The sequence below is a fragment of the Grammomys surdaster genome, unplaced genomic scaffold (assembly GCF_004785775.1).
Source record: "Grammomys surdaster isolate TR1022 unplaced genomic scaffold, NIH_TR_1.0 218, whole genome shotgun sequence".
NCBI lineage: Eukaryota > Metazoa > Chordata > Mammalia > Rodentia > Muridae > Grammomys > Grammomys surdaster.
Window position 1 is genome coordinate 3115994 of NW_021604663.1, and position 11824 is coordinate 3127817.

The 11824-nt window shown below is 44.9% G+C and overlaps 1 protein-coding gene across 1 annotated transcript in view; it reads right to left on the bottom strand.

Annotated features, from left to right (window-relative positions):
• Nucleotides 1-11824, bottom strand: part of Slc22a3 (solute carrier family 22 member 3) — an 88032-nt gene that overhangs the window by 32760 nt on the left and 43448 nt on the right. The window contains exons 3-5 of the mRNA XM_028772746.1: nt 11088-11242; nt 9800-9968; nt 8850-8967 (exon numbers count right to left, since the gene is read on the bottom strand). Of these exons, the coding sequence (XP_028628579.1) occupies nt 8850-8967; nt 9800-9968; nt 11088-11242 (442 nt within the window). The remainder of the gene's footprint in view (nt 1-8849; nt 8968-9799; nt 9969-11087; nt 11243-11824) is intronic.

Sequence of the window (11824 nt, forward strand, 5' to 3'; positions counted from 1 at the left end):
CCCCCCCACCCCCACCCCCCACCCCCGACTTAAAATTACTGTTTGTCAAGCTTGAGATAGGAGCACAGGGAGCCTGTTTTACAACCGGCATCACAGTTGAGCCGTCTGTGTCTGTGAGGCTATTTCATCATGCATTCACACAGCCAACTTTTTTTTTTTTTTTTTTTTTGGTGTTTTGAGACAGGGTTTCTCTGTGTAGCTCTGGCTGTCCTGGAACTCACTCTGTAGACCAGGCTGGCCTCGAATTCAGAAATCCACCTGCCTCTGCCTCTCAAGTGCTGGGATTAAAGGTGTGTGCCACCACTGCCCAGCCACAGCCAACTTTCCTACAGTGTGTATTGCTGTCTTACTTTCAAAACGGTAAAAGATGTGGGAACTAAAGAAGTCCATGTCAATACAAAGTACTCACAGGACTCGAACCATTCCCTAGAGTTTGAACCTTGTAAAGCCAACCCACAGCTAAAAGGTGTTTCGTGTTGCACGATGTCAAGTTTCTCAATATCTTTCATGCATCCAGGAATACCTGAGGGTGATATCATGCACGCCATAGCTGTCAATGTCAGAAAGCATTGTAGGGGTGAGTGTGTTCCTTGTGGAACCAGTATTATTAGCACTGTGAAGAGAACTAGCTCTGGGTGGGTTTCCAGGAGTTTCTTTCCAATACCTTTACTGTTTCAGAAGTTCATCCCTGAGCTGAAACTGACTGGCCTGGAGAGCCTTCAGCATCTCATGTGAATATTTGTATCTCAATTTGGAGCCAACAACTAAACACATCAATTAAAAAAAAAAAGCCAGAGTGGCTGGATACACGGCTTAGCAATTAGAGCACACACCACTTTCCCAGAGGACCTGAGTTTGGTTCCTAGCTCACAAACCACCTATAACTCCTTCTCTGGAAGAATCCAACATCTCTAGCCTCCTCAGGTACCACATGCATGTTAGTTTCTCACATGTACACAAAACTAAAAGTAAAACAAACCTTAATACCAACAGCAGAGAAAAATACCACAGAGCCCTGATGGGTTCTACTGAAGTTAGAATCGCTACCCAGCTCTCCTTTGTAAACAGCCAAGGTTATGAGGACAAAAATCTCCCTTTGAGAGATACATCCACATTGCCACAGAAAAGGGCTGTCCACGCTTTCTCAAACTGAAGGGTCCTTTTCCATGGAAACACTAATGTCTACACAGTAGTTCATTAACACACAGAGTGAGCACAGGCCTCAAGACCTGGAAGTCTGTCCAGTAACTGAGATGGGGAGGTTTGAACCTTCCCTCTTGGGGTCTTTGATATTAATCATGACCTCAGAGAAATCCCTTTGGGATCATGAAGCTCAGACATCCATTGTTAATGTGACCTAAACACACCACGGTGAGAACTTCTCGGGAGCATGTCTAGGAGGCAACGTGTGCTAATAAGCTGTAGATTGGCTGTTAGCAGTGAGCTCATAAAGAAACCCTAATCAAGCCTGTGGGCTGGTTGGGCTGGAATGGCATGAAAACCTCACCAATGCGCATGGACCTTTCAGTCCAACAGTATCAGGGCTTTGTTATCTACGCTTGTAACCTGCTCCTCTCTCAGAATTTTTCCCATTTGAGGAGAGGTCAGGATTTTGGAAGAAAAAGGCTTTTAAAATCCTTCAGTCAAGTTTTCAGTATTCCCTTTTTCTGCAGGGACAAAAATAGAGAAGAGACTGCAGTTTAGTGACCAGCCCAAATTGAGATCCAGTTCAAAGGGAGGCCCCAAGGCCTGACACTGTTACTGATGCTATGGTGTGCTTACAGACAGGAGCCTAGCATGACTGCCCTCCAAGAGGCCCAACAAGCAGCTGAAAGAGTCAGATGCAGTTACTTGACAGAAGCTGGGGACCCCTATGGTTGAATTAGGGAAAATCTGGAAGAAGCTGAGGAGGGGGACCCCATAGGAAGACCAGCAGTCCCAACTAACCTAGACCTCTGAGATCTCTCAGACACTGAGCCACCAGCCAGGCAGCATACATTAGCTGATATGAGGCCCCGACACATACACAGCAGAGGACTGCCGGGTCTGGGCTCAGTGAGAGAAGATGCACCTAACCCTTGAGAGACTTGAGGCCCCAGGGAGTGGGGAGGGCTGGGGGTAGGAGGTGGGGAGGGGTGTGGGGTGTGGAGCAGTTGGAGGGTGGACTGGGAGGGGGATAAAGACTGGACTGCAAAAAAAATTAAAGAATAAAAAAAACAGCTTGAATGCATAAATAAAGTATAAAATATATTTAAATAATAAAACTTTTAGTCAAGAATGCTGCCTCAATACTGGCAGTTGCTAGGGTCTAGTGCAGTTCAGTGCAGTGGTGGTTGTCCTCTCAGTGTATTAGTCAGCTCCTGATGAATAAGGCTGCATAACATCAGTCTGGGTAGTATAAAACAACCAGCATTTGCTTAGTTCCCATTTGTGGGCAGATTTGGAGACGGCTGGTTTAGCTGCGGGCAATCCTTCTACTCCAAATTCTTTCAGGATCCCCTGGGACCACCAGGTAAGCCCCGGGAATATTTTCCTCTCATTCTTGGGTGAAGTACAGAGATAAGACCCAGCCACACGAGCACATTCAATCCCATCTGCACGGCATCTGGCGATCTACCGCTAGCTAAATCACACCGGGACGCCAAGCCCAATGTCAGAGGGCAGAAAACATCCCACCTACCACGAGGTCAAAGCATCTACATCTGCACACTCAGAGTCAGTGGAACCAGAGGACTTTCACCACATGGAGCTGAGGGAGAAGGTGTGAGCATTTCCAAACAGTAAGCGGACCCACCTCGGGCAAAAGCTCTGCAGAGCCAGATGCGTGCTGTCTCCTCCAGCAATCAAAACAGTGGTGTTAGGGTTGACCAGCGACTTCTGTGAACCTCAACTGTGTGAAGACAACACCCACCCACCACCATCTCTACAGTTCATAGAGACTCACAGAGTAGGCTGTAGTTTCTAAGGAAACACTGAGTGTCTGCCCACGGTCTACAGGGCATCTCGGCTCAGCTGGTATGGCCGCACCTCCAAGTGTGGCTCTGATCATTCTGAGACTCTTGCCCAGAGACAACGCTGATTCAGCATGTGCTGTCCTTGTAGATGGAAGAGCAAGAGAGCAGCTGAAGTTTATGCCTGGCAGATCCCGATCAAGCCATGTAGCAGAATCTAACACAGACTGGGGAAGTATAGCATCAGTGTAAGTCAGGAGGTTGTAAGCAGTTGGATTGCTACCAGAGACTACTCCTGATAACGACTTTTCCTAGTAAGAAAGAGAAAAGATAGCTCTTCGTCACTCTACGTAGACCAAGTCTGCTACCATGAAGAATGCTTGCCCATTTCTTCTGTAATCCCTAGCATGCAGCACTTGGCCCTAGCCTCAGGTAAACGCTGGGGGAAAACATCAGTTGCTAGAGTATGCTAGAACCTCATAAGCACAGTAGAAGATGTAGCCAGACCTTTCACCAAGAGGTCTAGTAGGGCAACGGGTGCCCTAAAGACACTGTGACACCCACCATGTTGTAGCTACACCCATGCTGTAACTACTGCAGATGTATCAAGAATTTTATTCCTGTTCCTCAGTACACCCGAACAATTACAGCATACAGATGCTGAAAGTCCAAGAATGGCCAGTCCAGCAATGTAAACTAATCTTGCATCGACACTGCTCACGACTGGAAATCCTACCCATCCACGGAGTCTCCCCAATTTCCACAAACCTTCCCACGAGCTCAAACCACCTGCCTATTTGAGCATCCAGTTCTGTTTCGGGGACTTACATTCTCCATGGACATTCATCACCTTGATATTTGAATCTCCTGTATTTTGTGTTGAAGGCTATTTCTTCTACGAAGCCAAGGCCAGCCAGGAGCTTGGGGACAATGAGCTGAGTAGCATTCATTTGAGGTATAGCTGAAGGCAGTTATGTGCATGTGAACAGAGTCAAACTGAAGTGTCATTACAAAACCCATGGTTTTGCACAGCAACTATATACCAATGAAAAATTAAACCAATAAGAAAATACTTCCGAACAAAGAGATAACACCTGAGATGACTCCCGGAAGAGCCCGCCCACATTATATATCCCCTCTGAGCGAGTTGGATTGAATCCAAAGTAGCCATTTTCTTCCATTTCTTTTGTGCATCGGCTAATGCCTTGGGACCGTGGTGACCTTTGTTTGTACTGAATCTAGGTCATCTTCTGTAATCTAGAGCATGCATGGGGAGCCCTAAGCAAGGTTTGTAGGAACCCTGCTGTCAACAGAGGGATTGGCTGGACTTGACAGGCGGCCAAGGCGGTTTCAAAGAGAACAGAGCTGCCAAAGTGCCTCTGGCTGCTCTGAATCCAGTCAGTCTTTCCTACCTGCTCTAACCTTTCTCTGCTCCCTATGGCCGGCACCTTGAGGATGGGGCGGGAATTAGAGAGGTCTCTAAGATCAAGGCAGTTTACAAAATGATAACTTAAAAAAGTCGGGATTCAATGAAAAGAGACTTTTTTTTTTATTCCCCAGATAGGAAAGCATTGTTCAATCCTGCCCTGGCTCTGAATGCCCTTGAGTTTATATGCTGATTGTGAAATGCAGACGAACAGCAAAGTGTGAGGTAACTGTGTAAACATGAGGTTTCAGGGCGGTCCTAATATCGACACCGGCAATACTTATTTGAGTGGCTGATAGCTGAGTAGCTGACTGGGCGTGCTTCTTATGGAACACAAACTGTGATAGGGTCCTGCTTTGATCTTGGTGTCAGAGGTCAAGTGAACCGCCTGTGCTGCTGCTCACTCTTTCCGGGTTATCATAAGATGCATTCTGCACACTATTAAGCTCCATGGGCATGGGAGAATTAACTGACAAGGAGATAAAGAATGCAACTCATTGAACGCTTTTTAGAAGACATTAGGGATCCAGTTCATTTTTGGGGAAAGTAAGAGTTAAGCATGCAGCCTCCTTTCCTAGACAACCCTATGCAAGGGTAACCAAAAGTCAGTAAGAAACCTGAGTATCTATATAAATATCCCAAGAACAAATGTAGCAAGCAGGGTGAAATGAAAAGTTATTTGTAACTCTCGATGAGTTAATCCATCCAGGCAATGACTGGCAATCCCAGCAACGTCCTCAAAAAAGACAAGCAGGCAGCAGATAGCTCCGCTGGAAATGTACCGAGCCGCTTAAGAAATAGGCGTGCCAAAAATATCAAACCTGAACTCAATTAAACTCTAGCTCTGACTACTGATCTTAAAAGGAATACAAAGACAGAGGATCGTGTTAATGGGTTCTTAGAAATGGAATCAATATGCTGTGTTCAACCTTTTGACAATGTGACAGGAGGGTTGTCATCTTCAGAGAATGGGGCAATCGGGTTACAAAAAAAAATTTGACACGCATAGCTCATAATATTTAAGTGAGATCACAATTCTTCTGTTAGCGGTATTCACAGTTCTCCTTTGGCCACAGGAGGCCAAAGGCTGGCTACATGTCAGACAGGTCTGCTTCAGTAAAAAAAGCTGCGTAAGACTCTCCATTCTCAGAGCTGTTAGGAAAAGCAGCAGAGGAGAAACTTACTCAGAGAGGCACATCAACCATCATGATACATAAATGCCACGAGGCTGCTACGGCACTCAGAGCTACAGGCCATTGTAAGATGATCGGGGAACGGAAGCTGGTTGATACTAGATATCTCAGTTTCTGTCCCCATTGCTAGATGAAATAGCCCAGGGCAAAAGCAGCCTAGAGGAGGAAAGGGTTTTAACTTAACTCACAGTTGCAGGTTGCAGCCTATCATGGCAGGGAAGTCACAGCAGCTGAGGCTCAATGGAACTGGTCACATTACATCCACAGCCGAGAGCAGACAGCGATGGATTCTTGTGTGCAAGCACTTAACTCATTCTTCCCATTTTATACAGTCAGGGATGCCCACACAGGGTGTAGTTCTCCCCACGGTTAAGATAGTCTTCCCACATCAAGACAGTCCTCACAGACATTCCCAGAAGCTAACTTTAATCTAGATAATCCCTCACAGGTGTGCCCTCCTGGGTGTTCAGTTGGTATCCACGGTAGGCTTAATCGTTTATTCTTACTGAGGTTATATTTTGGATACTACCGCTCTCCCCACTGGCTCTCCCCATAGCTATCCCAGCAGCTGGATCACAGCTATGATTATTTGCTTCGATTCTGAGAGTCACATGAGTATCTTCCTTAATGTTCGTTCATTCAGCAGTGTCCTGAGGACAGCACCATGATCTCAGAGTTGAATCAACCTGTTTATGCTTCTACATCAGAGAGCATCTCACAAGATGCAGCACCCCGAGAGCTGGGATACACATCTAGGGGACTGGAGAAGGTAGAGGAGAGAAACCTCAAGCTTAGTGACAAGTCAGCAATTAGTGGGTCTATGTGAAACTTGGACAGAGTCATTCACCTATTTTTCCTATCTTAGTATGTTTAAAAATTTTATATATATATATTTTTTACATTTAGGGGCTGGAGAGATGGCTTTGAAGTTAAGAAGTTTGGAAATTTGCTCTTCCAAAGGACTCGGGTCCAATCCCCAGTACCCAGATGGCAACTCACAGTCTCCTGTAACTCCAGCCCCAGAGGATCTGATGCCCTCTTCTGGCCTCTGTGGGTACTGCATGCATGTGATGCACACTCGTATATGTAGGCAAAACATCTACACATAGAAACATTTGTTTTTATTAAAACAAACTTTAAAGCAAATAACCAGTAAAGAAAGCCATTGTTAGATGGAAACGTAGAAACAATAGATGGCAGCTTTGCTAGCCAAATGCTGGGTAATACAGCTAGGATTCTATAATAAATTCCTTGGGGAGTCAGGTCTGGCTTTGGATGGAAACCTCTTGCCTAGTTGGCTTCACACAAGAGCTATGATGACTCAAAGGCCACTGGATCCAAGTTCAGGATCTTTTACAAGCACAGTCGTGTAGGATGCTGAGCTCTCCCTGCTAGCATGGTCTTTACTGTGAGTCTCTGAGAGCACTGTATGTGGAGTAGCTCGTCTGCCCACCCTTAGATGGCTGTGGCATTAGATCGCTAGCCACCAGCAGGCAGCTGCTGTTTCTACATTCTCACAAGCCTTGATCTAGATCTTACACCCCTGGGTCTATGTGTGCAGTGTCTTCAGCGTCCTGCTTAAGGGAACGGAAACAATTTACTTGACCATTAAAACCGGGAGCTAGAGAGATGGCACAGTCAGTCAAGTTCTTGCCTTGCAAGCATTTGGATCTGAGTTTCATGCCCAGAACCAGGTAGAAAAAAGTTGGGCCTGTAATTCTAGCTTTGGAGAGGCAGAAGCGAGTGGATCCCTGGGGATTTTCTGGACAGTCAGCATAACCTCTTTGGAAACTTTCAGGTCAGTAAGAGACTTTGTCTCAAAAAGAAGGGTATCAGGTGCCACCGGAACAATGTCTAAGGTTGTATCCTCTGACACCAACATGCATGCACACTCATCCATGTGTATGTGCACCCATGTATACACAGGCATACACACACACACACACACACATAAACCCTAAACACACGTAGTCACCACCTTGATCCAACTGTGAGGACCTACAGTGAGATAAAAGGAAGTTGGGAGAGTGGTGGACTGTTTCTTCCCTATGAGGAATTCCCGTCACAAATGTTCCCCCAAAGAGTAACAGGAATGAAGACATATTAGTAGTTCCAAAAGGCCACGCTGTGCCTTTGCTAAACATTTCGGATGAGTAGACCTGAAGATTTGTTCTTAACCAGTGTGCGACACTGAAAGCAGTCCACTGAAACATTCATGAGCACAGCAGCTATAACGCCACCTCCTTTGAGAAGGGAGGAGTCAGAGATCTGGGCATGCCTACTGAGCTCCTGGACACCCCAGGGAGAAGGATGAACCAACCAATCCCATTTCCTATCAAAACAAACACGACGCTATATTGACAACAGTGTTAACAGGCTAACATTCTTCAAGGTTTAAGCCAAGATTCATGACTTCTAAAAACTGCTCCATACTGTTCCTTTAGTGAAGACCCCTCTGTTACCCTGCACTCGCTTGGTCTTCACTTTACGTGTTTACTGTCAAGAGGTTATTTTAAATATGTGCTGTATCTTTGCCATTTCTCACTTCTTCCAAAGGGGCAAACAGTGAGGCGCTCACTTTCTCTGTTTAGTGCTGGAGTGTAGAGGTGAAAGGTTAGGGGTCAGGGTGGAGGGGTTAGGCAGAGGCATCCAAAGGCTTTTGCTGAGGAAAGGAGAGAAAAAAGTAAAGGGTGTGTGTGTGGGAAGTAGGGAAGGGGAGGAAGGAGGAAAGAAAGGGAGAGAAGAAAATGTTAAGTGTAAAACTAAAATATTATATTGTTCAAGATCTTACATGAATAAATAACATTTTAAGGCTACCTTTAGAGACAAGTCTTCAGGCTAGAGCTATGGCTCAGTGGTAGAGAGCTTGCCTGGCATGTGTAAGACTCCAGGTTCGATTCCAAACACCAGCAAGAACAGGGGGTAAGAAAGGAACAGAAGAGTAACAGCAGCAGCAGAACCTGATTCATTGGAAAGACCCGGATGTTGAAGAAAGATCAAGAGCTTTTATAACCCAATGTGAATGAGGAGACACTACACATCTCCAGTAAAAGAATACAGCTCAAGTTCCTCAGAGTAACTATTAAAATATAGCCTGAAATGATCAATTAACCTCAACTAAAAATGGTTCAGTCAGATGCTTAAAGTGTGTGTGTGTGTGTGTGTGTGTGTGTTTGTGTGTGTGTGTGTGTAATTTTAAGAAGGAGCATTAAACAGAGAAGCCATAATGAATTAATCCACCCAACTTAAGAGTTTACTACCAGTGATGAATAGCGTTACCTCTGAGTAATTTGACGAGAGGTGTTTCCCATTGCATTTAGCCACACGTCTCAGGATCTGCAAGGCTTTCTCTCCTTGCTTCCTGGTGATCAGCCAGCGGGGAGACTCAGGGACCACCCTGGTGAGGGAGATGATTCTTGAATTAGGTTAGAAACCTGGAATCCCAGAAGCTTGGGAGTTTTTCCAGCCCAAATGATCTTGTAATGATTGATTAGCCTATAAGTTAGGATAGGTCTCAGAATTGAAAACAGTCTCTGAGAAATTAATTTCTTTGCAAATTTATAAGGAATGGCAAAAACAATAACTTGGCTATAAAAAAAATTCTCCATGGTATATATGTTTTGTAAGAGCAAGGAACCCTACAGTCCTGTGTCTCTGATTACAAATATGAAATGGATTAGAGACTAACAAGTATTTAGGAAAAGGCAAATTCTTTACCTTATTCATGGAGCCTGGCTTACCCATATATTAAAATTCAGCAAGGGGGATAAATTATACTCACCCTAGTAAGAATCAAATGCATATATCTGGAACATCTTGATAATTTAATTCTCTGACACCCTTAACATCTCATTCACCAAAGCATGTTAATTTGCTTAATGGATCTTCATCTGATCTTTAATGGATCATACAGATCTTTAATCTGCATGTTGAAATACCGAGTTTGTTATCTCACAGTTCTGATGGAATCACTGCAAAGGGATGAATGATAACACAATCCCTTGATCTGGAATTTGGTATTGGGGCATTTTACTTTTTGTAGTGACAACTATCCATCAAGCAGCCAATAATCTCTCTAGGTTGTCAAAATTCTCCAGTGATGCTCTGAGCCATGGGCCTTCTAGAGGTTTAGGAAGTCCCCTCCATTGCTTTCTTTTGCATGCATGTTGCTTTGGACTGTAGATTCACGTGTCATAAGATAAATACGGTAATGACCAAAATCCCATTACCAGTAATAGAGGAGGAAGAGAAAGCTGGGCAGAGAGATGGCCAGCTGGATGCCCTGCCAGCTGGGGGTGAAGTAGGCAATTCCGGGAAGAATGATGATCCCAAGGGTGAAGAACATCTGGATCACAATTCCCACAATCCTCCGTTGCTTTGAACCAACTATTTCCGTCACTGGAAAGAAACAGACCCAAGAGATTAGGGAAGTTCTCAGCATCAAAGCAAACAGACTTGACACCTGTTTTTTTTTTTAAAAAAAAATCTATCAGCATTGCTGGAATGTTCCAGAATGTGAGGACTTGGAGGCTTCTGCCTGTGTAGAAGTTCTGGAGATAGTTTTTTCAGTTCCTTACATGCACTTTGTCCTGATCCTCAGGTACTGAGCCAGCACCTTCTGGGTACAAATCAGAAGGGCAATGCTGGTTTCAGGACACCTCAACATGGCTGTTGTGACAGCCATTGTAAGTATCAAAATAAACATAGCAAGCTAGCTTGACACTATCACCGTAGCTCTAAGGATTTGAACATTATAGTCTCTTGGGAACTCTGCCAGGGCTTTTCATTTGTTTAGATTACGAATCCCATTGTTTGAGTCTTTGTGGATATGTCAGATCTCTGAAATCCACCTGGGATATTTTGTCACTGGAGTCCTGACCTCGCTCCTTCTCATCAACTGTTTTGTTGTTGTTGTTGTTTTGTTGTCCTCAGTGATCCCAGGTACACTCACTGCCTTTCAACTGCCCTAATATCACAATTTCAAACATCTGCATAGACTTGGCTCGTGTTAAAAATGCCACACATTTCCGTAATCTCTCAGTTCCAGCCAGTCACTCTCAGTCTCTCCTTGTACGCGCTCTCCTTTTCCCATCATAAAAAGAACTTTGCTTCAGGTATCAAAAGCACTCCTGCTAGGGTCTTATACAGAAGTTGTGGGAGGGACTGGAAGTCCAGAGATCAGGGACAGTGATATCAGATGATTTCTCCCTAGGTTTTGGTTATGAATCCTCCACCACTTGAAGTAGGTGGCTGGTTTGAACTTGAATTAGAGCCAAAGGGAACATCCTGGACCAAAGGGACACAAGCAAGGAGCAGTGTTTTATATTCTGAATCTGGCTCCCAATTTAAAACAGCATTCCTGTCTCTGATGCAACCAGAATCCCACTCCAAACCCTTGTCTTCCTTGTGGGATTATTGCAAAGAGCTGTCCAAGATTTAGTGTTGGGGAACACTGAGCTAGACACCCCCCATGCTAATTTTCACACAGAGGAGTGGTTGCAACAGGACAAGCCTTACCAATCACGAAGCAAGTCATCCAGGCCCCCTTTCCAAACACGCCTTGCAGGAAGCGGAAGATCACAAACACAGAAAAATTTGGCGCAAATGCTACTACGACCCCTGTGACGCCAACGCCGAAACAGGATATTAAGTAAATGACGAGCCTGCCATATCTTGAGGAGAGAGAGAGAGAGAGAAAGAGGAGAAAGAGAACCTTAAACACCATCACTAATGTACTAGAGATACAGTTAGACAGAATGCAAAAAGAAGCTAAATGTTCAAAGGAAAACATGTCCCCTGTAACTTACCATTGCAGTAAACAATATTGACAATACTACCTATGAAACCAGAAAAAATGGATCTCGTCTCCAGAGTGACATTATAAAATGAACAGCCCACAACATGCCTTTGAGACTGAAGATTCCCGGGTGGTGACCACCTCTGCAGCGCAGGTCCCTGCTGGCCTGGTCCTGACTGTTGCTGTCATTTTGTGGGTGGAGTCTCAGGAAAGGGGAGGAGGCAGGACGAAGCAGCCCCGCCAAGTTACAGAAGCCTCCATTACAACCCTGCTCCATCCAGTTGCAGTCATGACCTTGCACAAACTCCAACTCCTGAGCTCTGCAAGACTCTGGTTCTGTTTGCTCCCCACCAAACCCCGGTTTTCTAGCTTGAGTGGTGAAGAAGAAGAAGAAGAAGAAGAAGAAGAAGAAGAAGAAGAAGAAGAAGAAGAAGAAGAAGAAGAAGAAGAAGAAGAA